Consider the following 27,705-nt stretch of genomic DNA (forward strand, 5'->3'; position numbering starts at 1 on the left):
ATCAAAAGCAGATTTATTGTTATAGTTTAGTTTCAAAAACAAACAAAGTATCATCCAGTGGTTATGAGGAATCTAGGAAAACCTGTCCCAGTAATGCCAACTTTGAGGTAAAGGGCTGACTAGGGCAGCTGAGAAGTGGGATTTTCTGCTTGGTGGGCTTCTTCTCCCTTGCCCGGTCATAGTTTTCAGGGGAGGACAATGTCCCTGGCCCTGTTGGGGGTTCCCATGGCCCTGAGCTCATAGTTTTTTTCTGAAATCTCGACCTATTCCGTTTGAGAGAGTAGAATTCCCTCATCAGATCTTCTACTTCCCACTGCTCTTCCTTCAGCCTCCGGCAACAGTGCAGGGCGGCGGGGTCAATGGGGTGTGCTTCAGTGTTGAAGATGTAACCCCCGGCCCCCAGGATGCACTCCCCGTAGGGGGTTATCACCGCATCGAAGGTGGAGCCATTGTTGTGGATGAAGTTGGTCGGGTCAAACAGCAGGTAGAGGTATTTCACGGTCTCGGCCAGGAAGAAAGACTCCATGCGGTTGTCAAGCTTGTGGTCTCGCAGATCTTTGATCTGCCACGTGGGGGAGGGAAGCAAGTCAGACCAGCATCACAGTACAGCAGAAAGGGTCAGGGGACCCTGTCAGGCATTCCTGCTCTGCCACTAGGTGACTGCAGGCCTTTGGGCAAATCACTTAACTTTCCAGAACTTTGTCCCTAAAGTATATTTATATCATAAATCTTACCTGTCACTCCTTCACGGAAAACCCTCTGTTGACATCCCATTGCCCACAGACTAAAATCAAAGTCCTTATCGTGGCCTAACAGGTCCTTGGTGATCTGGCTTCTGCTCCCTCCCTGACCTCATCTCTTCCTGCTCTCTCCCTGGTTCTCGCAGGTCCAGCCACATGGCCTTTCTGTTCTGTGAACAAGCACATGCCCAGCCCGGTTCTTTTCATTGGTGTCCTCGCAACCTGGAACACTCCTCCTTCAGATGCCCTCCCACTCTTTCACTTCCTTCAGGTCTCTGCTCAAATGCTACCTCATCAGAATGGTCTTCCCTGGCCCCCCTACATGATACAACAATCTCCTAACCCCTTTACCTTACCCTTTTGTGACTCTAAACATTGATCTAATCATTCCCTTCTTAATGATGCAAAAATGTAGCATCATTTACTTAGCTAATCCTCCCTTGACAGACATTAAGGAGGTTACCAAGTTTTTTGCTCTTATAAACAACTAATTAGGAGTCTTTATGAAGAGAAATTCATACTGAGTTTACAGTCAGGGATGAGTAAGTTTACTTGCTACAAATATTTATTTTAGCTTCTCAGAATTAGCAATACATTTTCTTAAACGAAACTAATTCTCAGTAGACATCTATTTTACACCAAAAAAATGTGACTAAAACATGGACTTGATGTACCAAGAATTATTATTCTCTTGCCCTGTTTGCCAAAGGCCAAGGAGTCAGTTGCCTGTTCCCATCATTCGCCTTGGAAGGGCTCCAAAAGACTTCATTTTCATGGAAATAAGTCAAGAGTTCCTAAGGGCCCAACGGGCTCATCCACTTTGGCTTTTCATAAAATACAACATATTAGAAACTAAAACATATCATTGCTGTATATTTCTCCTACACATATAGGTCTTTTCTTTAAAAACATGTATCTATGTTTTACTTATAGAATATAATCACATTACAACTTTTTGAAAAAGAAGGTTTTTGTTTGTTTTTAATTCCTTACCCTAAAAAAAACCTCTGCAGGCTTTTTGGCAAATAGGCTTCCAGGCTATTTGCTTACACATTTGGTTTTTACATGTCTGTAACCACTGTTTATTTCTGTCTTGCCTGCCTGGGTCCTCTCAGGATGTGACATGGCTCTCATCCTTAACCCTTTCAGTCCATTCCCCACAGAGCAGCCAGAGTGCTCTTTCTAAAATACAAATCAGAGCACGTCACTGCTCTGCTGAAAATGCTCCCAAGGCTTATCATTCCAAGCAGAACAAAAGCCAAACTCTTCCCCACGACTTACACAAAGCCCTGCACAATCTAGCCGCTGCCTACTTCTGGGGCTGTATCTCCTCCCACTTTCCTCCCTGCTCACGCCCTCCAGCCACACTGGCCTTCTTTCTGTCTTCCAGATACATATTCTTTGTTTTTTCTACTAAAATGTCAGCTCAGGGGCTTGGTCTTTCTTCATTGCTATAACCCTCAGCCTAGCACAGCGCCTGGCCCGTGAAAGACGCTCAGTAAATATCTGTGAGACCAGTACAGCTGTTCCATTAAGGATCCCTGGGTTTGCAAATAAGGCTATGGGACTCTGTAATTCCCTTCTAGAATCCATTTTACAAGGCTTTTCGCAAAATGTTTCACAATACTCACCCTTGCCAAGTAGCCTATTCTGACAGCTAAAGGATCTATGAAGCAGGGAGAACGCCAAGGGCATGGAGTCAAGACCCCTGGGAACTAATCCTAGCTCCACCTCTACTAGCTCTGTGACCTTTAGCAAGGCTCTCAGCTTCTGCTCCTCAGTCTCCCCATCTATAAAATAAAGGCATTGCTTATATCTCTAAGGTTCCTTCCAGTGCTAATATTCCAGAGGCTCTTTAGCAGCAGGGGGAGACATTTCCCAATTCTTGGGCCCGTGGAAACACTTACTGTGGCAAATCCACATTCCACCTTGCTGATTTTTTCGATGGATTCCACAGCATCTCTTCCGAGTTCTAAGAGGGTGGGGTCCCCCGTGGCACGGTAGAGGTACATGGCGCTCTCAATGAGTTCTGCAAAGTTCAAAGTAGACCTTCCTTCACCCAGTGGCTGGGCAGAGAAGGCTTGGGGACTGCCTGGGCCAGTGAGAGATTCCTTCTCTCCACACCATGTCCACAGGGTCCAACTAGGGGGAACATGGGACAACTCACTCAATACTGAATCTTCAGAGCCAATATACCCAGTCTGAAGCTTAGTGGACTTAGTGGACCATGGAATCCCATCCCAAGGGAGAGACAGGCAGCCAGGTTCTGGGATAGGGAAGGTGGCAGAGGCGGCTGCCTATCTCCCAATATCTGTTCCCTCCTTCTTCCTTAGTAACAGAAGAGCTAACTTTATCCAAGCACATGGACGCCTAGACTAACAACTATTCCCAGCAGGCAGGTGTGGGATTAAGGTCCCTGCCACCAAAGACAGTCATGTAAGACCAGAGAAATAAATTTCTATTTTATCTAAGCTACTACTTTGTATCTGTCACTTACAGCCTAACCTAATCCTAAAACTTAAAAGAGTATGAGCCTGTCATTACAAGGCCCTTTCCAAGATGGGATAAGCCAAAAGATAAAGGTTAAGATACTCAAGAATCAACTTTCAATCTAACAAAGATGCAGCCATCAGTTCTCTGTGCCCAGAACAAGGCAACAGTCTTGCCCTGTTCTACACCACAACTGGAATTTGACGTTCACACATGGGCCCCATCATAAGATGAATATTCGCCAACTAGTCAACAGGAATTGGACCAGATGGGAATATTTATTCCAGAGAAAAGAAAACTTAGCAAAATGTGTTTGTTGCTTTCAGATATCTAGAGAGCTGTTATGGAAAAGATTTGATTTCTAGGGTGGGCCCAGTAGGCAAAAGCTACAGCTCAACAGACTTTCCTACTTCTTCACCTCTTTTTTCTCAGAGAGGAAAGAACACCTCTCCCCTCCCTATACCAACGTCTCCTCCTGATGTTCTACATCCCGTTTCCTCCTAGCCCTTGATCAGTACTTTTCCCCCTTTTGATTTTTTACTGCAAACTCCATTACTTATTTTTGGAGAAAAGATCGCTGCCTATCTCTCCAGTTTTCTCCTACTTCTCTCTCTGTTTACCCCACAGGCCTCTAGACACTGGCTAATCTAATCACTCGTATTCTAAGCAAAGATTGGGGCACATTTACTGGTAGATGAACACACTGTGTGTGTTCAAAGACAGAAAAGATGGTGTCCTCATGGGAAGCCTCTCCTTATGCTTCTCACAGCTGGCTGACTCAGTATACTCAGTAAACAAGATACTCAAGTATCTTGTTTCTTGTTTCCTCTTCCTCACACATGGGCCTGTGTGTGCTAGTAAATGCTTTAATTTCCTGTATATCTAGCCAACTCTCTAGAAGAGGGTGACAGCCCAAGGTTTAGATTTGGACTTAGGTGGAGGTTAAGCCCTTCAGAGGCTTTTAGGCTAGGTTCTGTGCTCCAGCACTGCTGATCGGATACATGCACCAGAGCGTCAGGGACTGGCCAATCTAATCATAGAATAGTACCTTATCTCCCATTTGCTATTGTTTTGGGATAGGAAGGGTGACTGGTCTAAGACATTTCTGGATTCCTGGCTGTGGTACCTTGCTTTCCACTGAGCATTCCTGCAAACAAAACATGTTGCCTCCTTAAGTAGTGAGCCCCCTGTCACTGGTGGTAATCAAACAAAGATGAGATAACCACTTGACAGGGCTATTGCAGGGGGATTTCGATTAGAAGACCTCTCAGGTTCCCTCTAACCTTGAGAATGCACATGTCTAAGTCTTACATTTAGTCCCAATCTCTGTCTTCATTTTATCTATTGGTAACATGGGATCCAATACCATCTGAGTATTTTCTCTTTAAAAAAAAAAAATGCCATGAGAATAAATGCATGAGAAATACTAAAAACAGCAGCCTCTAAGGAGTCAAAAGTGACTAATTTGCTGCTTCCAGTTGCTGCTTTACTCCCGCTTCTGGTCCCCCTCCAAGACTCCTACAGCAATCACTTAGAGGACTACAGGGTTAGAGGAGGAAGGAAGTGGAGCCGAGGATGGCAGGATGGGCAGAACCCATTAGAAGGCCCATCCCACAGCTAAAAGGCATTCAGGTAGGAAGAGTCTAAAACAATGGGAATGTAACCTATTTTAGGGGGGAGGGGAGATGACTGTGTGCTGACTCAGCTTCCTTCCTCTGTCCCCCTTTCCCTTCCTCTCCTCACAATGTTTAACTTTCCTTCAGTGAGTCATAAGATCGGAGCTGGAAAGGAACTTAGAAGAGTTCTCAAGTGTGTTGTCCCTTTCTTCTCTACATCTTGACTGCTGACCTGCAAGTGGGGAGGTGGACGAGAAGAGATGATTCTCTCTTAAAGTCCATTCCAAAGTTCTAACGTTCCATAGATGCACAACTTATCTGACCTGACCCACTGACTTAACAAAGTGTGCCTCCACATCTGAAATCCCAATGGCAAGAACTCAAAAGGCGTCAGCCTGGCTTTTTCCATCTCACCTGCTTGTCTGGGTTTGAAAGAGCATAAGATGTAATTAGGAGACCTGGGTTCCAGTCCTAGCTCCTATACTTAACAGCCTTGGGCAAGCCATTTCAACCCACTAGGCTTCCGTCTCCTTCTCTGAAAATAAGGGGGATAAATAATTCCTAGAAGGAAAACCATCCAGAGCCACTGGAAGAAGCAGATGGGAAAAAAATGGAGCTGTGAGCACTTGTGAGGCATGGAGCCTCATAGATATGCGAGGGGTTGGGATTCTGAGAATCAGAGCCTGTGGGCTGGCAGTAGGCCAGAGATGCTGCTTACCCGGTCGAAGCGGGTAACCCTCTCGCTTCTCCACTGTATATCCCTGAGGAATGTTGTAGAATTCCGGGAGCCCCCCAAACTGCTTCCAGACGGTGTAGTAGTTGAGGAAGGTCCTCATGGCATTGTCAATGTCCCCAATGAGGGTCTGTAGGAGAGAAGTGGTTGTCAGGCAAGCAGCCACCAGGCAGGAAACCCACATACAAAACTCCCCACACGGGCTTCCCTGGTGGCGCAGTGGTTGAGAGTCCGCCTGCCGATGCAGGGGACGCGGGTTCGTGCCCCAGTCCGGGAAGATCCCACATGCCACGGAGCGGCTGGGCCCGTGAGCCATGGCCGCTGAGCCTGCGCGTCAGGAACCTGTGCTCCGCAACGGGAGAGGCCACAACAGTGAGAGGCCCGCGTACCGCAAATAAAAAAACAAAACAAAAACAAAAAAAAAAACCCCACACACAACCTCAGGGAAAAGAGGAAGCGAAGGCTTTGGAGCCAAAAAGACCTGTGATCAAACCCAGAGTCGGCCATTTACTCAGTGTGTTGCCTCAAACCAGACACTTAACTTCTCTGAGCCTCATCTCTAACATGCAAAATACAACGTATATTTTACATTGTTGTGAGGGACAGAGGCTGTATACAATGTCCCTGCCTACCAGTACGTGCTCAGTCAATACTGGCTACTAACTGCTTTTAAGTAGGTAAGTCAGCCAGCTGATTCAAAATTCTAAGAATAAGAAAAAGATTGATTGTACTTAATCTCACTCACACCCTACCCCCCAGCAAATAACCATTTTGCATTAGTTTGTAAACATAAGCAAAGATGCATGAGTATGTATTATTTCCCCCACATTAAATACGTCTTATTAAATATACTTTTCTGTAGCTTCCTTTATTCATTTAACAATACATCTCAATTTTTCCATGTAAGTACATAAAGCACTCCCTCCTCCTATTTATACAGTTGCATAGTATTCCATTGCTTGGACCACAATTTAATTAGTTCCCTATTGATAGCTAGTTGGCTTGGTTCCAATTTTTTGCTATTTGCTACAATAATCAATGCTGCAATAAATAACCCCATACATATGTCACCTCAAACATATGTGAAGCATGTCTGTAAGACACATTTCCAGAGTTGGGATTGCTGAATCTGAGACTATATGCACTTGTAATTTTACTAGGTGCTTCTATGTAGCTATTCGTATTACTGTAAGCTCACAGGGAAACAGCTGACCTTCCTGACATCTCCACTGGATGTCTCAAGGATAGAACAAACTTGACAGTTTCCAAACAAAACTATCGGTCCCTTCACTCTCCCGCAAAGCTGCCTCCCTCCTCTCACCTCTCTCCCTTTTCAGTAAACGGCACCACCTTCCACTGATTCCACTCTGGCCAGATACCTGCTGGCCATCCTTGACTCCTCCCTCTTCCCCCACTCCCACATCCATTCCATCAGCAACTCCTATCAATTCTCTCTCTCTAAAACATCAAGAGTTTTCTCTTGATCTCCAGAGCCACCACCTGTTCACCTGCATCTTGCACTGGGATGACCTCAAAGGCCTCCTCACTGGTCCTACCACTTGTCTTCTCCAGTCCACTCTTCCCAAGGCAGCCAGAGTAACTGTCTTACTCAGTGGCTTTCCACAGGCTCAGCTTAAGGTCAAGACACCTCACCACGGCCCTCAAGGGCCCTGAGCAATCTGGCCACCGCTGACTTTCCACTGACTGATCTTTCCCTTCCCTGGACTGTGGCCATGCTGCTTTTGTCTCTGATAAACACCCAACTCTTTCCTGCCTCGGGACCTTCACACATCATGTTTCCTCTGCCTGGAACATCGTCCCCCACCCCAGTTCTTCACATATCAGCTTGAGCATCACCACTTCTGAGAGGCCTTCTTATCTAAAGTAAGTCCCCATCCAATAGTCTCTCTTTTAGCCTCTAATTTGTTTCCTTCATTGCAACTTATTATTTTATGAATATGTCTAAGTTTTTCTTTGTGTCTCACCCTCTATAAAGTTCACGAGGACAGGGCCTGGAATACAGCAGGCACTCAAATATTTGTTGAGTAAATGAACAAATTTAATGTCTATAAGCCTCCTTTCTTCATCTATGAAACATCGTTTACCTCGGCGTGTTGTGATGATTCTGTGTAAAATGCCCAGCACATAAATCATTCTTTCATAAATATTTATCACCTCTATGTGCCAGACAGACTGTCAGCTAAATGTTAGTTATTAGTGTTATTATAAACTCATAGAGAAATAACCCCAGGACCCGTTCTTAAAGCAGGAAAAGTGCCACACACAAAGCACACAAATCCTATACAAAGACGGCAAAGTGTGGTATATACATACAAAGGAATATTATTCAGCCTTAAAAAAGAAGGAAATTCTGACACATGCTACAAGCATGAACCTTGAGGGACATTATGCTAAATGAAATAAGCCAGCCACAAGAAAACAAATACTGTATGATTCCACTGATATGAGATACCTGGAGCAGTCAAAATCATAAAGACACAAAACATAATGGTGGTATGACCCAGCAATCCCACTGCTGGGCACATACCCTGAGAAAACCATAATTCAAAATGAGTCATGTACCACAATGTTCACTGCAGCACTATTTACAATAGCCAGGACATGGAAGCAACCTGTCCATCCACAGACGAATGGATAAAGAAGATGTGGCACATATATACAATGGAATATTACTCAGCCATAAAAAGAAACGAAATTGAGTTATGTGTAATGAGGTGGATGGACCTAGAGACTGTCATACAGAGCGAAGTAAGTCAGAAAGAGAAAAACAAATACCATATGCTAACACATATATGTGGAATCTAAAAAAAAAAAGGTTCTGAAGAACCCAGGGGCAGGACAGGAATAAAGACGCAGACGTAGAGAATGGACCTGAGGATACGGGGAGGGGGAAGGGTAAGCTGGGACGAAGTGAGAGAGTGGCGTGGACATATGTACACTACCAAATGTAAAACAGATAGCTAGTGGGAAGCTGCTGCATAGCACAGGGAGATCAGCTCGGTGCTTTGTGACCACCTAGAGGGGTGGGATAGGGAGGGTGGGAGGCAGACGCAAGAGGGAGGGGATATGGGGATATATGTATATATATAACTGATTCACTTTGTTATAAAGCAGAAACTAACACACCATTGTAAAGCAATTATACTCCAATAAAGATGTTAAACAAAATAATAATGATGGTTGTCAGGGGCTAGGAGAGGACAGAATGGGGAGTTATTGTTTCAAAGGTATAGAATTTCAGTCTTACAAGGTGAAGAGAGTTATGGGGATGGATGGTGGTGATAGCTGCACAACATGAATATAAATACCACTGAACTGTACACTCAAAATGGTTACCACGGTAAATTTTATGTTATGTGTATTTTACCACAATTTAAAAAAAGAAAAAAATACAATCATTTATTTTTTCTTCCATTACTGGGCATTTGGACCATTTCTAGTTTTTCTTTGTCATGAACTTTGCTGCTGGGAATATCCATGTACAGGTTGCATCTTTCCCTGGTCAATTATTTTCTTGAGGAACATGCATAGAAATAGAATCATGCAAAGTCAAAGGGTGTGATCAGTTGTATGGCTGGGTGGTACAAGCAGGTTTTCCAAGAGGAATGTAGTCACAAATAGTTGTAAGGAAATAGATTTCCTGATCCTTAATTTTCCTAAAATGGATCTGCCTGAAAAGATGCTTACAACACAAAGGCAGGCTACCCATTCTATCTCTTCCACAACTGTCCTACCATCTTATAAAAGCAAGGTGTACCCACCAACAATCTCCAGCCTTACTGCGGAACATTGTCCTTGGATATAAAAATGTCCTGAGCACTGAACTAGGTTAAATTTAAAATATTAGTGTAGGTGTTGAGAAAAATGAATGGCTCTAACCACTGGGTAACAAATCCTTCTGCAAATCAGACGGCTTTCAATTCTTTGCCTTCAAAAAATTGAAAGAGGAACTGGTCAAGTTGTCAGCAGAGACATCATTAAAAATAATTTTTGATGACAGATCATTTGTGATTTTTTTTAACCATATAAAGAGTGAACCATAAAATACTGCCACATTTGCGGGTCAAAAATGGTTGATGCTGGCAATTTTATATGGTTCAATCTATTAACTCAATGATTTCAAAGAACTGAATGATATTACAATATCAAACTCCTTCCATCTCCATCTACTTATTTATGTGCATAGGCTCCGCGGCACTTACATCTAAAAAAATGAAAAGCAGGAATAAAACTGATGCTTAACAGTGCTCTGTTTTAGCAACATGTATTATTCATGCACAAATACATGAACTACTTAAAAACTTTAAAAAGCCCCAAAAATCTCATTAAGAAATGCACTTCCAATAAATTACTTCCAGGTTTATAATCATCCAAAATTGTAAGCTATAAATGTTGTTTTAATCAGTTACATACTAATGATAACTAAATCCAGAAGAAAACAAATGTAATACTCAGAGCTTATGATCACGGGAAATTTAAAAACATTTTAAATTTCTATGTATGAACAAATTTTGTCACAGAGAAATATGATACGGTGAACAATAAAATGCTTTCAGCATAAAATATAATAACTAGGATAAAATCCTGTTGGAGTGGTAGAATGGAAATATGAGTTGGAGGAGGAAAAGGAATGGTATGCAACTATTTAAACTCATAAGATTAAAAACATGCATGGGGCTCTATAATTTTTCAAAATTCTTTTAGGGGACACTCAGCTAAATTTGAAGATCTTAGAAGAGTTGAACCAATATTTAATGTTATCAACAAGTTCTCTCTGAGCTTCTTTCCCCATCTATAAAATGAGAGGGTTGGCTAAAAGTATATAATGGGGAACAACTTAAATGAATGACAATATATCTATTCCATGGAATATATGCAACTGTTTAAAAAAGTAAAATTGATCTTTATGCATCAATAAAGAATGATCTCCAAGATACATTCAGTGAAAAAGAATAAAAATGTTCCTATTTACGTAAAGAAAAAAGGGTGCTATAAATACGCATATACCTATGTACATGGATTTCTGGAAAGAGGTACAGAAAACTGACAACAAGGGCTGGATTGGGGAGAGAATCTGAGGGTGGGGGCTTGAGACTTATCATTGTATTCCTTGTTGTGCTTTAAAAATTTACCACCAGGCTTCCCTGGTGGCGCAGTGGCTGAGAGTCCGCCTGCCGATGCAGGGGACACGGGTTCGTGCCCCGGTCCGGGAGGATCCCACATGCCGCGGAGTGGCTGGGCCCGTGAGCCATGGCTGCTGAGCCTGCACGTCTGGAGCCTGTGCTCCGCAACGGGGGAGGCCACGGCAGTGAGAGGCCCGCGTACCGCAAAAAAAAAAAAAAGAAAAGAAAAATTTACCACCATCTACATGTTACTGCCTTTTCTTAATTTCTTAAGATTAAAAAGAAGTTGTTTATAAAAATATTAAAAATATTTTAGGACACATAGGGGCTGGATTAGATGGGCTCTAAGATCCCTTCCAGCTGCAACTCTATCAGACCACGTAATGGACACACATAATGATGGCAGACAGAGCAGTCCCAGATGCTGTCACGCCCTTTCCTAGGCCCGCTGTCAAGAATGAGGATACGTGACAGAAATGTCCAGTGGAGAAATGGTCATTGCCAATGGCTATTACCGCCCTGTCTACTTTAAGTGGTACAACATTCCACAGCAAGCTGGAAGTTCAGTTCCTGACACCTTAAAGGTCCCCTTGGAAAATTCAGTTTGGCAGAACTTTAAATCTGTCTCACTCTAAGCCCCTCTCCCATCCCCAATCCACCCCTCCAAAAAAAAGTGCTCAAGCACTTTTTTGACTCATACATTAGAATGAGCTTGCTTTGCCGGTTCCATAGAAAAAGGACCACCCTCTCTGATCGTTCCTACCTGAAGACCAGGCCAGTAGGCCTCCAGAGACTGGAAGACTGGCATGGACACAGTCCCCTTGTACATCTGCACCCACAGGTACCAGTCATCGAAGTGGGTGTAATTCCGAATGGCTTTGTTATATTCTGCAGAGGAGATAAGATGATGGACACATCAGTGATGAGGGACACAAAAAGCAGGCTTTGGCAACAGAAGGATGGACTTAAACATTTGCAAGACCCTAGGGTGGCCCAGCCTCAAAGCAGACTAGGATGCAAGGAGGCACAGAGGAAGGAGCATGGGTTCTGGAGGCAAACTTCCAGGCTCAAATTCCAGCTCCAGCTTTACCACTTGTTAGCTGTGACCTCGGGCAAGTTTTTTCCTCGTAAGCCTCAGTCTTATTATCTGTAAAGTGAGGAGAGTAATGTTATATACCTCATGGGACTGTGCAGTCATTTATTCACTCAACAATATTCACTGAGTGCCTACCGGGTGCCAGGCACCTGGGGGGTGGCAAATAAGACAAAGTCCAGCCCTCAGGGAGCTGGCGTTCTAGTGGGAACTTGAACTTATAACTCCCCCTAGACTGTAAATCTATGAGAGCTAGGACTTTGTTTTGTTGATTGCGGAATCCCCAACATGAAGATAGTACATAATAAATATGCACAATAAGCATTATCTGAATGAACAAAGTACCAAAAACATGCAAATAAATAAGACAATCTCAAACAGTGTTGTACGGATGAAATGAAATAGTCCATGTTCAGTGCTTGGCACAAAACTTAACACATCAATGGTACTCAGTAAATATTTGCTGAATAAATGAATGGTAGCTATAATTATTATTAGGTGCCCAACAATTCCTCAGTATCATTACTACTAGTGTCTAAGGGCCTGAAGGGTAAACTGCTTTTATTCAACAGGCATTAATCTACAGCTACCTCCTGCAAAGCACTGTGGGGAGTACAGAAGTATAAGGCCTGGATGCTGCACTCAGTTAGAAGAGTTATAACTGTGATGATAGCTGACTGCAAAAATGATGCCGGGCTTCCCTGGTGGCGCAGTGGCTAAGAATCCGCCTGCCAATGCAGGGGACACGGGTTCGAGCTCTGGTCTGGGAAGATCCCACATGCCGCGGAGCAACTAAGCTCATGCACCACAACTACTGAGCCTGCGCTCTGGAGCCCGCGAGCCACAACTACTGAGCCCACGTGCCACAACTACTGAAGCACGCATGCCTAGAGCCCGTGCTCCGCAACAAGAGAAGCCACTGCAATGAGAAGCCCGTGCACCGCAACGAATAGTAGCCCCGGCTCGTCACAACTAGAGAAAGCCTGCGCGAAGCAACAAAAACCCAACGTGGCCAAAATAAATGAATAAATTTATATATTAAAAAAAAAAAAAAGATTCTGAAGGCCCTAAATTCTGAGGAAGAATCAAGCTATTTTCTGGGCAAAGTGACATTTAAGCTGGGCCTTAACGGGTGGACAGAATTTGGACACATAAAGGCAGGAAAAAAGGTATTTTAGGCAAAGGAAACCCCATGTGCAATGGCCAGGAAATAAAAATCCAGGGCTGCATGTAGAGAAGCCAGCATGGTTCAGTTGGCTCTTGCAGGAAGGCATGAAAAGGTGTAGCGGGCCTCAAGTGGGCAGTGTAAGTCCATGGTGCTTTTGAATGCAGAGCTGATTCTGTAGGCACTTGGGAGCAACTGAAAGTTTATAAATAAACTACATGTCAATAGGGAAAACCATGGGGAAAAGCCCCCTTACCCTGCCCTTTTTACCTAGGAACATGGCCATGAGCTTCTTATCCTGAAGCAGGATGGCTCCTTTTACCAGGTACTCAAAGTAGGAGTCCACGCCAGCCCCAATGCCCGCGTCCTGGGCCACCCACTTGCCAGTGAGCACATCGATGTGGTTGCCGACCTAGGAGAGAGACATTTGGTGTCAAAGGAGGGCCCAAGACCAAACAAGGATGTCCCCACACCCCTGACTGTCCCGTGAGATACAAGGCAGGCACCCCAGTGCTTCTTGGGAGACATGCAGGCTATCGGGGTACAGGGTTGGGGGGCAAGGCTGGATCATGGCCAGCTCTCTTGCATATATGTACAGTGGAGACACATCTCATGCACGTTTAGGAGGACTTAATTATACACACTGGTCAAAAACTGAAAAAAGAACAATGACTTGGAGTGTTCATGCCCTGTCTAGAGTGAGTGTGAGCTGGGAGATGAGAACGTGCTGTTCCCACAATCTGTCTCAGACTTCTCAGCCTGAGAATCTGCATGCGATTCCAGTGTCTAAAGACATAAGATATACTTTCCGTATTTCCATAAATCAACTTGGGAAGGACATCCAAGAAACTGATAGAGTAGTTGCTTGTAAGGAGAGGAACTGGGTAGCTGGAGGACGGGTCACAGATGTCACTGCGTACTTTTTTGTATCCTTTGACTTGTGAACCATTTAAAAATAAATTTTAGGGCTTCCCTGGTGGTGCAGTGGTTGAGAGTCCGCCTGCTGATGCAGGGGACGTGGGTTCGTGCCCCGGTCCGGGAAGATCCCGCATGCCGCAGAGCAGCTGGGCCCGTGAGCCATGGCCGCTGAGCCTGCGCGTCCGGAGCCTGTGCTCCGCAACGGGAGAGGCCACAACAGTGAGAGGCCCGCGTACCACAAAAAAAAAAAAAAAAAAAAAAAAAAAAAAAGCATAAAAATAAATTTTAAAGATTTAAATGAGATATGTTCTCCATATAACTTAGACCCCGATGGAAGCTGATAACTTCACTTGGTACTCATTCAAAGAAACAGCTAATTGTCCTGTGTTAGTTTGGGCAGAGCCCCAGCAAGGAAGCCAGGAAGTAGTTGATTTGGACGGTGAGTCCCTGGAAACTCTGGAAGAGGAGGGGAAAAGTGAGGCAGGGCAGGGAGGCAGCCCTAAAGGGTGTGCTGTCAGGCAAGTTACCACCATGGGAAACGGAGCTCCATCCCACTGGGCAGCTCTGGGAGTCAGTGTAGAGCACGAGCCTCAGCATGGTCCCACCCGAGGGCCGGGGAACAAGGGTGATTGTCCATAAACTCCCATCAGTATCAGCCACTGGTTGAGAACTGCTCTGGGGTAGCATTTAAGACCTGGCGTTTCCAGCCAAGTGCAAGCAGAGCAGGATCCAGGCACCAGAAAAGGCCCGTAGCCAAAGAGACATGGGTGACGGCAACTGGAAGACAGGCCAGTGTGCACGGAAATGATAAAGGGCTGAGAGGATGTGGGCAGGGTGGTCACGGAGTCACTATGGCTCCCGAGCTGGAGAAAAAACTGCCTGTGTTGGACACTAAGGGGGTTACTCTAGTTCTCCAGAGTGGCACCTTCTTAAGGGACTGTCAAGGAGTCCTCACACAAGTTTCACTTTTCAAGCTGACTTAGAACCAGACTTTGCATAAAACGTGCCTCCACCTGAATCACTTTCGGACAACACAGTCTTTATAAGTCATAATGACTCAGCAAGGAGGTATTAATCCATCCATATTATTGCTGAAGTAACTGTGGATCAGAAAGGTTGAGTGACTTGGCCAGGGTCACACAGTTTCAACATAGTAAGGCTGGGGCTCAGTCTCAGTTCTGACTAAATCTAGTGCTATTTCCTGGACAGCTTTGGCTCAATTACTGTTAGTTTCACTGGATCATCTAGTTTAGGAGCCGAAACCGACCTTAAATTTCCATAGGTGAGTAGGTTTGTAGGGGAAAGAAAAACTCTGGGGTCAAATAAGTTTGTGAAACGTTGAGTTAAGCAAAGTTAAATAGATGAATTTATCATAGGATTTGATAACCTTTAACCTGCTCGTGTTCATTATGACTCTCCAAAAAAAGAATACTATTTATAGTGTTGCCCAAGTTTAATTGACCAGTAATCATTTCCTCATGGAACAGCCATTCAACATCTCTCAAATCTTTTGGTTCTAAGAAACACAGTTTTACAAACAAAAATATGTAAAAATGAGGGCCAGACAGGCTGACGATCTAAGGTCACCGAGTGAGTCAGGGGCATGAAGCATATGACCCGCTCCCTAGATCAGAGAAGCTCAAGGAGCCAGAGCTTATCATGGCCCCTTTTCCTGCCAGAGGATGTGCTCTCATGCTCTCCTCCCCTCTGTGCCAAAGCATGAACTGGAGGCTTGGTCTACTTTTGGTGTCGTGAGCCTAAGCCTTGGATCACTCCTGAGGTCACCCTTAGTTTCCTTCGGCTGGACCGCAACCTGTTGCTCAGAGCCCTGAGCCTCATAAGCAGGGGCCAAGGTGGCCAACTTGAGCTAGACAGGAAGAGTGGCAGCGGACCTACCAGCCCAATATCTGACCGGCTCTCCCAGAGGCGCATCAGGGCCACTCTGGCCACGTCTTCGAACACAGGGTCACCGGTGAGGCTGCTCAGGGTGGCAAATTCCACGATGAAGGTCCCGATCCCTGCTGTGCAGGTGACAGGAGTCTCTCCTGGGTTCACGCCATGAAGCAGGTTCACCGTTCCATACGGCATGCCAGTGGGGGTCTGAAAGGCTGAACAATCGCAAAATTAAGAACCCAGATAGGAGCGGGGAGGTGGGCATGGGTGGACACAGGACCAAAGCCTGAGGCCTTGGCCAGCACTTCCCTTTTGCCTCCTGGGTGACCTGCTAGAGACTGAGCCAGAGAAGGATAAATGTCACAACTGGAGGGCCCTCAGTGGCCACCTAACCCAGATGCTGTCAAACACTGCTCCTCATGCCTTGGGCTCTTGCCTGTGGTGAGCAGGGAAGCAGCAGGCTGTGCTCTGGGGTATCACACTCCACACAGGCTCACTTTAGCTAGAGCAGCTCTACTTTTACTTATTTTATATTATGCCTCAGAGCCCAGGCAAGTAACTGAGTGTGAAGCAGGCAGGGCTTAAGCCACAGGCAGTGGGGGAGCTGGTGGCACAATGAAAAAGCCATTCATCTACTTCTTAAAACACCATTCTGACCAAATGAAACACAACTGAAGACTGTAAACAGTCCCAGAGCAGCCAGGTTAAGATCCCTGCTCTAAATAAAGAGTTTCAGGGGCTACGTTATATTCTTTAAAAAGGATATAAACCACAAAACTGCCAATGTGGTCCAACCCTCAATTCACAGGTAGGAAAGCTCAGGCTTGTGAAGAAGTGACTCAGAGATCACAGAGAGAGCCAAACGGAGCTGGGATGGGAATGACTATCACGTGCCCACTCCCCTTCCCCCCGCAATGGGCCCAGAGCCCTGTCCACCTCACCCCAGTGCCTTCCAATTCAAGGCAAGGAACTAAGACAGCAAGTCAGAGGCAGAGATTTCCTCTCCAGGCTGAAAGGTCAAACAACCCCAAAGCAGCCTGTGCGTCACCAAACTGTGAACAAAGTTGTCAAAACTTCCAAGAACCACAAGGTCCAGCAACTTTACTGTAAGATGAGAAACTTGCTATCTGGCAGACATGAGTGGTAAGCAAGGAGGATTCAAGTCACAAGCAAGAAGGGCCCAAAGGGATAGTTCAGAGAAGTCAGGCAGTATTAAAAAGGGGGTGGGGAGGTGACAAAATCCTGTTTCTCAGCGTGACTGCACTTTTCAATATGTATATTTCTCAATACAAAAAAAAGAAGGGAGCAACCAGACAGTTTCCCTCCAGGGATGAGTCACACAGGACATGACGTTTGTAAGGAGACATTCAGGCCGTGAGTGAGACCTGAACCCAGTTCGCTCACTCTCCTCAGCTCTTCCCCAAGGATGAGAGGCAAGTCCTGGGTGAAGGGGAGAAGTGAGACGGCCAAGAGGTTGGTGGAAAGCACAGTGTAACGTGTTTGGGTGTGAACAGCTCTCAGAGCCTCCACCACACCCTGAAGAGAACACAGCGTCCCGCTGATGCTGCCGAGCCCAGCTACTGCCCCTCTGGACAAACACTGCAGCTTGGCCTGCAGCCCTGGACATGGCTCAGCTACAAAACAAGACCCTCTCATGTCTCAGTGGTGTTTGAGGTTCTCCAAGAACTTTCTCCTCTCTGACCTCATTTTACGTCTCCCCAGAGGGAGGCAGGAATTATGACTCCCATTTGATAGACGGGGAAATTGAACCAAGGAGAGGAAGAGCGGCTTGGTCAAGCTATTGGTTGTCAGAGCCGAGTCTAGAACCAGAGGTTCCGAACGCTCAGACCAAGGCTCTTCTCTGGAACCCTTTCATTCCAGTGGCGTGTGGGCCTGGGAGGGGGCAAAAGCACTCACTCAAATAAGGGCAAGAGCCTTCCAGCCACCAGGCTGGCCTTCAGCGCTCCTCGCAGACATTAATGAGGTCAGCTCATCCATCCTAGCCTAGCCGTCAAAATGCCAAGGACTCTCCTGTTTTCCATGGTGGGCGCCAAGAGGTAGAAATACCAAGTGTTTGGGTGAGCAACACGAGCAAATAATTCTGCACAGCCACTCTCTTCTCCAGCAGGAGCAGCAGGACCTACCGGACTTCATCTCTGCCCCATCTCCATGTGGGTCTTACCTGGGAGGAGTTTCCGGGCTGCCTCCTCAGCCATCCTCAGGAGAGGTCCCGAGCAGGGCCATCCAGCCTCCACTTCTACCCCAGCCCTCTTTGATAGCAGGTGAGCAGACAGAAGTCCTCCTACTACTACAGATGGTACAAAAAGCAAGTGTCAGAATCCTAAGGACCAGTCTTTCCCTTGTACAAATTAAACTTAATGCTCTGTTCAGTGGCTCACTGGGAAGGGGCTGGAGCCATGTAGCAAAAGAAGAGTCCTTAACCCCACACACTGGTACAGTGTTAAGTTCATGAAGTTTTTTTTTCTCTTGGTGGGTCACAAAAATAATGGTTATCGGGCTTCCCTGGCGGCGCAGTGGTTGAGAGTCAGCCTGCTGATGCAGGGGACACGGGTTTGTGCCCCGGTCCGGGAAGATCCCACATGCCGTGCAGCGTCTGGGCCCGTGAGCCATGGCCGCTGAGCCAGCGCGTCTGGAGCCTGTGCTCCGCCACGGGAGAGGCCGCAACAGTGAGAGGCTCGCGTACCACAAAAAAAAAAAAAAAAAAAGGTTATCATTTTTTTGCAGTCCCTACTGTATACCAAGCACTAGGTACTACTGTGCCCTCTTCAGACGGAGATACTGTGGTTCAGAGAGGTAAACTGACTTGCCCAGGGTCATCCATCTAGTAGGTGGTAGGGCCAGGTCTGTCTGACTCCAAAGTCCACGCTCGTTGCACTTGGTCACTGTCTCCCCATCACCCCAAGACCAAGGGAGGATACTTATTACCTTCACTTTATTCATTTATCTATTTCAATTTATTACATAATATTTAGGACTTATAAAAAGATACAAAGGTTATCTGGAAATATGGCTAAACAGATATCCTGAATGGCCCTCCCACTGAAAAAACTGGCGACCTTGAGCTTCAGTTTTCCCCTCCTCCTGGCAGACCAGGAATAAGAGACAAAGGCAGGACCTACCCAGAGTGGGAAGTCTGATAGAAGATCCCTCCATGAAGTTGGGATCTGGAAGAATTATATCCCCTGTGTAAAGATGAATTAAAAATAACCCCTACACACCTCCCCTAGCACAGAGTAAGGAAAACTGTATACCTCAAATCTCAATGCCAAGTAAAGTGAAGAAAAAAAAAATCTCTCCTAAGAATTAATAACCACAAACTGGTACCCACTAAGTTTTACAGACTGAATTCACACTAACTGTGTAGTCTAGAAAACCTCAAATCTTTAGCCTAAGGTGGTTTTAGCAGATAATGCCTCCAGCCACATGGCAAGAGTAAACAAAAAATATATCTGGAAAAACCCACATTCAACCCGGGCCTCAAAGAATCCCACAGGTAAAACCTAGGCAATAAGTGTTCATTAAAAAATAAATAGGGACATTTAGAGAAGAGCTAACGCCTATCCTTCTCAAACTCTTCCAAAATATAGCAGAGGGAGGAACACTCTCCAACTCATTCTACAAGGCCACCATCACCCTGATACCAAAACCAGACAAAGATGTCACAAAGAATGAAAACTACAGGCCAATATCACTGATGAACATAGATAAAAAATCCTCAACAAAATACTAGCAAACAGAATATAACAGCACATTAAAACGATCATACACAATGATCAAGTGGGGTTTATTCCAGGAATGCAAGGATTCTTCAATATATGCAAATCAATCAACGTGATACATCACATTAACAAATTGAAGGAGAAAAACCATATGATCATCTCAATAGATGCAGAGAAAGCTTTCGACAAAATTCAACACCCATTTATGATAAAAACCCTGCAGAAAGAGGCATAGAGGGAACTTTCCTCAACATAATAAAGGCCATATATGACAAAACCACAGCCAACATCGTCCTCAATGGTGAAAAACTGAAACCATTTCCACTAAGATCAGGAACAAGACAAGGTTGCCCACTCTCACCACTATTATTCAACATAGTTTTGGAAGTTTTAGCCACAGCAAACAGAGAAGAAAAAGAAATAAAAGGAATCCAAATCGGAAAAGAAGAAGTAAAGCTGTCACTGTTTGCAGATGACATGATACTATATATAGAGAATCCTAAAGATGATACCAGAAAACTACTAGAGCTAATCAATGAATTTGGTAAAGTAGCAGGATACAAAATTAATGCACAGAAATCTCTTGCATTCCTATACACTAATGATGAAAAATCTGAAAGTGAAATTAAGAAAACACTCCCATTTACCATTGCAACAAAAAGAATAAAATATCTAGGAATAAACCTACTTAAGGAGACAAAAGACCTGTATGCAGAAAATTATAAGACACTGATGAAAGAAATTAAAGATGATACAAACAGATGGAGAGATATACCATGTTCTTCAATTGGAAGAATCAACATTGTGAAAATGACTCTACTACCCAAAGCAATCTACAGATTCAATGCAATCCCTATCAAACTACCACTGGCATTTTTCACAGAACTAGAACAAAAAATTTCACAATTTCTACGGAAATACAAAAGACCCCAAATAGCCAAAGCAATCTTGAGAACAAAAAATGGAGCTGGAGGAATCAGGCTCCCTGACTTCAGACTACACTACAAAGCTACAGTAATCAAGACAGTATGGTACTGGCACAAAAACAGACATATAGATCAATGGAACAGGACAGAAAGCCCAGAGATAAACCCACGCACATATGGTCACCTTATCTTTGATAAAGGAGGCAAGAATATACAGTGGGGAAAAGACAGCCTCTTCAATAAGTGGTGCTGGGAAAACTGGACAGGTACATGTAAAAGTATGAAATTAGAACACTCCCTAACACCATACACAAAAATAACCTCAAAATGGATAAAAGACCTAAATGTAAGGCCAGACACTATAAAAACTCTTAGAGGAAAACATAGGCAGAACACTCTATGACATAAATCACAGCATGATCCTTTTTGGCCCACCTCCTAGAGAAATGGAAATAAAAATAAACAAACGGAACCTAATGAAACTTAAAAGCTTTTGCACAGCAAAGGAAACCATAAACAAGACCAAAAGACAACCCTCAGAATGGGAGAAAATATTTGCAAATGAAGCAACTGACAAAGGATTAACCTCCAAAATTTACAAGCAGCTCATGCAGATCAATAACAAAAAAACAAACAACCCAATCCAAAAATGGGCAGAAGACCTAAATAGACATTTCTCCAAAGAAGATATACAGATTGCCAACAAACACATGAAAGAATGCTCAATATCATTAATCATTAGAGAAATGCAAATCAAAACTACAATGAGATATCACCTCACACCGGTCAGAATGGCCATTATCAAAAAATCTAGAAACAATAAATGCTGGAGAGGGTATGGAGAAAAGGGAACACTCTTGCACTGTTGGTGGGAATGTAAATTGATACAGCCACTATGGAGAACAGTACGGAGGTTCCTTAAAAAACTAAAAATAGAACTACCATACGACCCAGCAATCCCACTACTGGGCATATACCCTGAGAAAACCATAATTCAAAAAGAGTCACGTACCAAAATGTTCATTGCAGCTCTATTTACAATAGCCAGGACAAGGAAGCAACCTAAGGGTCCATCATCGGATGAATGGATAAAGAAGATGTGGCACATATATACAATGGAATATTACTCAGCCATAAAAGGAAATGAAATTGAGTTATTTGTAGTGAGGTGGATGGACCTAGAGTCTGTCATACAGAGTGAAGTAAGTCAGAAAGAGAAAAACAAATACAGTATGCTAACACATATATGTGGAATCTAAGAAAAAAAAAAAAGAAAAAAAGGGTCATGAAGAACCCAGGGGTAAGACGGGAATAAAGACACAGACCTACTAGAGAATGGACTTGAGGATATGGGGAGGGGGAAGGGTAAGCTGTGACAAAGTGAGAGAGTGGCATGGACATATATACACTACCAAATGTAAAATAGATAGCTAGTGGGAAGCAGCCGCATAGCACAGGGAGATCAGCTCGGTGCTTTGTGACCACCTAGAGGGGTGGGATAGGGAGGGTGGGAGGGAGGGAGACGCAAGAGGGAAGAGATATGGGAACATATGTATATGTATAACTGATTCACTTTGTTATAAAGCAGAAACTAACACACCATTGTAAAGCAATTATACTCCAATAAAGATGTTTAAAAATAAATAAATAAATAAATAAGGGACTTCCCCGGTGGCTCAGTGGTTAAGAACCCGTCTACCAATGCAGGGGATACGGGTTCGAACCCTGGTGCAGGAAGATCCCACATGCCGCGGAGCAGCTAACCCTGCGAGTCACTATTACTGAAGCCCACGTGCACAGAGCCCATGCTCTGCAAAAAAGAGAAGCCACTGCAATGAGAAGCCCATGCACTGCAACGAAGAGTAGTCCCCACTCGCCACAACTAGAAAAAGCCCACCCGCAGCAACAAAGACCCAACGCAGCCAAAAAAAATAAACAGTTAGTTAATTAATTTAAAAAAAAAGAATCACTGGGTCAAAATTCATTGAAATGTGTAGATCTGTGCATTTCAGTATATGTAAATTTACCTTAATAAAATGAATGATTCATTAAAAAAAAAAAAAGATTCATTGGGAACCTGCTAAAAATACTGACTGTAGGACCCAACCCAGAGATCCCAATTCATTAGATTTAGAGTGGAGTCTACACAGCTGAACTTTTTAAAATGTCCCAAATGCTTCTGATGGGCAGCCAGGTTTGGAAACTAATACCCTAGCCTTGCACTATGTAACACAGTAATTAGTAACCACATGTCACTATTTAAATTTAAATCCATTAAAAGTAAATGAAATTTAAAATTCAGTTCTTCAGTTGCAGTAGCCACCTTTCAAAATGTTCAATAGCCACATGTAGCTAGTGGCTACTGGACTGGACAACACAGATATAAAACATTTCCATCAACAATGCAGAAAGTTCTAACAAACTTTCAATAGGCAATAAGCTACAAGAAGGCAAGGATTACATCTTTCTTGCTCTTGGCTGAAAGCCTGGTACCAAATATATGTTAAATATGTGAGTAATCCTGGCATATTTCTTTTCAGTCTTTTCTCTGTCCCCTGCTCACTTTCATGTCTGAAACTGATGAGGGATCCCGAGACCTCCCTACCCAACCCTACAGGAGGGAAGACTGTCAATCTGGCTTGAGTCAAGTGCCCTGGCAAGGCTGGTGCTTAAGATCCTGTTTATCACCTCTTGGTTTACACAGAAGCCAAAATTTCACATTCTCCTTTCTTCCAAGTGCCCTAGAAGGCAGCCCTCACCTCGGATGTTGGTTTCAAACACAGAGGCGTTCACATCAATATCAAAGTCCACGTTGTCCTGGAGCACTTCAACCACTCTTTGGAATTCTGAGACATTCCCCAAAATCTGAAGGAAAGAGAGACCTGACTGTGAGGCTCTCAGGCTTGTGGGCACTGAAGATGCTAGATTCAGAGTCTAGGATCCTATGCTGGTGTGAATCCTACTTATTCAACTTCAGACCTACAGTTTCTGTTCTAGGACTGCTGGTAACAAGAGAAAACACTGAGAGCTGGAAATCACACAGACCCAGTATCAAGAGACTGGTAAAGTAAATTCTTTGGTACCAATTTAAGAATTTTTATGTACTCATTTAAATGAAACCAATATAAAGACTGTAGACCACATAAGGAAATCTTAGCTTGACATTTACGGTGGATATTTATTGTTTTTAACCTTGTCACATTCAGCCTTATAGAAAATACTGCAGGTTGGTTGGCCCAACATTGATTCTCAATCTTCTTTACCCTTGTAGCTCCCAGCCATAGAGGCTAGAAATCCACATATTTGCTTTCTCAGTCTCATTTGCTACTGGGTGATTGTGTTACCCAGTCAATTCTGAGCTTTGTAAAGTCTACTAGGGGCACTTCTCAGAAAGCTCCTGTTTTCCTAACAGAAAGGGACAAGACACAGTTGGCATGGCTTTTACTCTTTTTCTTTCTGCTTTGAAAGCAGACTTGATTTCTGGAGCTGTGGAAGCCATCTTAGGCCATGAGGTACTAAGCATGAGAATGAAAGTCAATATACTAATGATGGTAGAATGGAAGGATACAAACAGCATGGGGTCTCTGATGGCGCAGTTGAGCACCTGATCCAATGCTAGAAATTACCTTCATTCAGATTTTCTTATACTTGAGAAAATTAAACTCTTCTGTTTAAACCATCAGTCAAATGCAATCCTGATGCCTTTTATTCTGATATCAGTGTTCCAATTTTCCCTTGAGGAATCACCCTTCTTCCACAGTCACTCCTGTAATTCATCCCTTCAGCTGCAAGAATGGGCACTTCACCTGGACCAGCCAACGTACTATACCCCTTGGCCAACTGATTGATTCAAGGATAGATGTGTAACCCAAGCCAGATCAGTGAGACTCAGTCCACGGAATTAATGGAAAAGGACTAATTCTCTCCACACACAGGTTACTAAATGAGTGGGATGTGCGTCTGGAGTTACCATTGGCTACCCTGCCAGCTTAAGGAGAGCCTGAGAATACAGCCAGCAAGGAAAGCAGAAATAAGAGATGGAGAAAGAGATTCCTAATGACGTTATTTAAATGTCTGGAACCAGCTGGGTTTGAGGTCAGTCTTTACCTGGACTTTTTAGTTATCTGACTCAGTAAATTTCCTTCCTGTCTAAATCAGTTTGATCGCTTGCAGCTGAAACAATCCTGACTATCTCAGCATTCAAAGCCCTCTATGATTTAGACCTAATCTATCCTTCTAACCATGTCTCTCACTGTTCTTCTGTCGACTTCAGTACCCACTATTCCCTGATTTTCTGCCCTCAGACATGCTGTTCCCTCTACCAGAAATCTCACTCTGTGTCTTCCCATTTCCAAATCCAACCTATCTTCGATTATCTAAATGTCACCTTCTCTAGGAATCCTTCGATTCCTCCAGCTGAAATTAACCTCTTCCTCCTTTAAAAGACTCCAGCAAGTTTATCCCCACAACTCTCAGGGCATCTATTTCTTTCCACATTACGAGAATCTTTGCATAGGCAGGAGCCTCCCTCATTCCTGCACTCCCCCAGAGGGCTGAGCACAGTGCATGAAGCAATTACTCACAAAATGTTTGTTAAATGATGACATGAATCTGTCTCCACATTGTAGCCAGTGATCTTCTCAAAACAGGAATCTCATTTCCTACCCTCTTCTTGAAAAAAATTCCACTGGCTTTCCACTGCCCCCAAATTAAAGATCAAAATGAAAGATGAAAATAAAAAGCCCAGGTGAAGAATTCATTTTTCACCCACAGTCAAGCTACCAAAAGAAGAAGGATATTGGTCATGCAATGTTGGAGAGGAAAAGGAATAGATGAGACACTTACCAACAAGGTGTCCAGAGCATCAATAAGAGTCAGAGAAAAACTGTAAAAGGACAAAAACCCCAGCTGCTTAGTAAGAAAATCAAACAAACACCAGTTATTAAGGCTGCCCCAGATCAGAGACCCCAAAAACTAATAAGTGAGGCACAGCGATGCCTCTGCCAGTCCCACCTGAAATCACAACAGAGAAGCCATTGTGAAAATCGCCAGGAACCTCTGACCCATTTAACGTACCTGGGAGGTGGGCTGATGTATAACATCTCATGCAAATAGCTCGACTGTAGTTAAACACATTGCCTATATTCTCTGGCATTCTTCTCCACCATAGGGAGGCAGTATAAGATTGTATCTCAGAGCGCAGGCTTTCCACATCTAAGAATTTATCTCGCAGTGCACAGAACTGTAGCCTTGAGAATGCTCATGGCAATATTGTTTTTAGAACAGCAAAAAGCTAGAAATAACCCAAATGTATACCAGTTGAAAAGTGATTAACCAAACTGTAATACATTCAAACAATGCGAAACTATGAGGTGGTCAAAAAGATTGTTATCAAGAGTTCTATGGGCTAAGGGGAAGACATTCAAATTATATAGTTAAATGAAAAAGACAAGGTACAGAATAGGCACTGTCGTGTGTCGTATTCTAACTGCATTTTTCAAAAAGAGACAATATAGACAGAAAGCAGATTAGCGGTTTTTTGGGCCAGTGGTGGTGGAGGGATTAACTATAAAGGGCCACCAGGGAACTTTCCAGTGTGACAGAAATGTTCTCTATCCTGTGATGGTGCTCACTACACACTTAAAATGGGTGCATTTTATATGTTACACCTTTAAAAGGTTATTTTAAAAGATACACATATACATACCTATATGATGGTATAAACCAAAAATATTTCTGGAAGGATACACAAGAAGGTTAACAGTGGTTGGAGTTCTAGGGTATGGGAGATATTTATTTTATTATATGATATTGGACTGCTTGAATTTGCCATTTACTTGTATTACTTTTTTCAACTAAAAAACGAAAACCAGCACAATTTGTGTTGAGCTTAATTTCTCCAGTCCCTAGCATATTCATTTGTAAAACAGAGATAACAGCAATTAACTCCTAGCGGTGTTAACTAAATGAGATGACACAAGTAAAATGCTTAGCACAGTGTTTAATCAAGGTTAGCTTCAGCTAAATGCAATGATTCTTCACTTACTCAGCAAGGAACAAGACAGAGAATTCCATCTCTCACAGATTTTTCTTCTAGTGGAAGTGAGAAAGACAAACTAACACATAAGTGAAAATGACAGTATAAGAGTGAGAAGTGCTACGAAGAAAATAAAAAGGGTGGTTTGTGAGAGTGACCTGTTGGGGTGGGTATTTAGGGGAACTGATGCTAAGGTGACAGTTTGAGCTGAGATCTCAAGAAGCAGTCAGGGATGTGAGGGTAATGGGGGAAGTGGGTTTCAGTTACACTAACAACAAAGGCTCTGAAATTTCATGTTTAGGAGAGTTACATCCCCTCCTAGGCCTGTTTGCCCACTTATAACATGAAGGGGTTGGGTCTTCTGACTTTTTGAAGCCCTTCCACATATCCTAAGCCTCCAGAGATTTGCCCAAGTCCTAACAGCTGGTGTCTGTCACTGCTGTGGCCAGAGCCCGGAGGTCCAGACCACCAGGCTAACCCAGCCTTTTTCCACTATGGGAATCCAACTTTCCAGGAGGCTGGGTGGATCCTGGTGGTGCTGGCCTGAATTAGGGGGAACGCGACCCCACGCTAGCTAGGAGGTTTTTCTGGAACCGGTGAGATCATGAAGCCACCAGCTCCAGCATACCCGCCCGCCTACGACCGGACTGCCAGACCCAGGCCGCCCCCTTGCTCCTCCGCTCGCACTACCTGCCCCAGGTGTCGTGCCCGTCACAGGTGAGAGGTCGCAGCTCGTCGTAGGGAAAGGCATTCTCCAGGTAGCTGTCGTAGGCGTGGTAGAACATGGCCTTGACTCGCGCCCTGGTGCGGGGTACGAGAAATAAGTCAGAGGACCACCAAACGAAACCAGGCAGAGGAAAGGACAAGAATTAGGGCGGAAAATGGTCATCACCACCTGATTTCTGCGAGGAGCCCAGTGGCGGGGTCCCAGCAGGTCGGGGGGGGTGGTCTGGGATGGAGGGAATGGGGAAGGGACCAGGTCTGGGATTCCCATTCCCCAACTATGGAAGGGCAGGGAGCCTGACCCCCTTCACCTGTAGTGGGCGGGGTCGGGCGCGGTGCCATCCGGGCCGGGCGCACCATGGTGCAGGGGTAGCAGCGCACACAGGAGGCCAAACGGGACGAGCAGCCGGAAAGGCATAGAGCGCGTGCCCTGTCAGCGCCGCCGCTGCAGCAGCAGCCGCAGCCACCCGCACATCCTGCGACCCTC

General features: G+C 44.4%; 1 protein-coding gene across 2 annotated transcripts; it reads right to left on the reverse strand.

Annotated features, from left to right (window-relative positions):
- On the reverse strand, positions 1–27,705 carry LOC309832937 (ER degradation-enhancing alpha-mannosidase-like protein 2). Of its 2 annotated transcripts, XM_082670996.1 has the most exons (11): positions 27,530–27,705; positions 27,186–27,296; positions 25,304–25,343; positions 23,218–23,323; positions 17,975–18,100; positions 15,796–16,007; positions 13,252–13,393; positions 11,487–11,611; positions 5,565–5,709; positions 2,648–2,769; positions 1–562 (listed from the first exon to the last, which is right to left on the reverse strand). In XM_082670996.1, exons 1-11 carry the CDS (start codon positions 27,634–27,636, stop codon positions 62–64), a joined length of 1,737 nt encoding a protein of 578 aa, XP_082527122.1. In that variant the 5' UTR covers positions 27,637–27,705; the 3' UTR covers positions 1–61. The 2 variants fall into 2 exon arrangements, with proteins under 2 accessions (XP_082527122.1, XP_082527123.1); XM_082670997.1 differs by lacking the exons at positions 27,186–27,296; positions 27,530–27,705 and adding an exon at positions 25,535–25,609.

This window comes from Grampus griseus, assembly GCF_964374135.1.
Source record: "Grampus griseus genome assembly, chromosome: 14".
Classification (NCBI taxonomy): domain Eukaryota; kingdom Metazoa; phylum Chordata; class Mammalia; order Artiodactyla; family Delphinidae; genus Grampus; species Grampus griseus.

Coding starts and splice junctions, on each gene's coding strand:
- LOC309832937 (XM_082670996.1), bottom strand. CDS start 27,636: ATGCCTTTCCGGCTGCTCGTCCCGTTTGGCCTCCTGTGTGCGCTGCTA. Junction 5,710..11,486: donor CCTACTGGCCTGGTCTTCAG/GTAGGAACGATC, acceptor TCTCTCCTACAG/ACCCTCATTGGGGACATTGA. Junction 2,770..5,564: donor GGGTTACCCGCTTCGACCGG/GTAAGCAGCATC, acceptor TGAACTTTGCAG/AACTCATTGAGAGCGCCATG.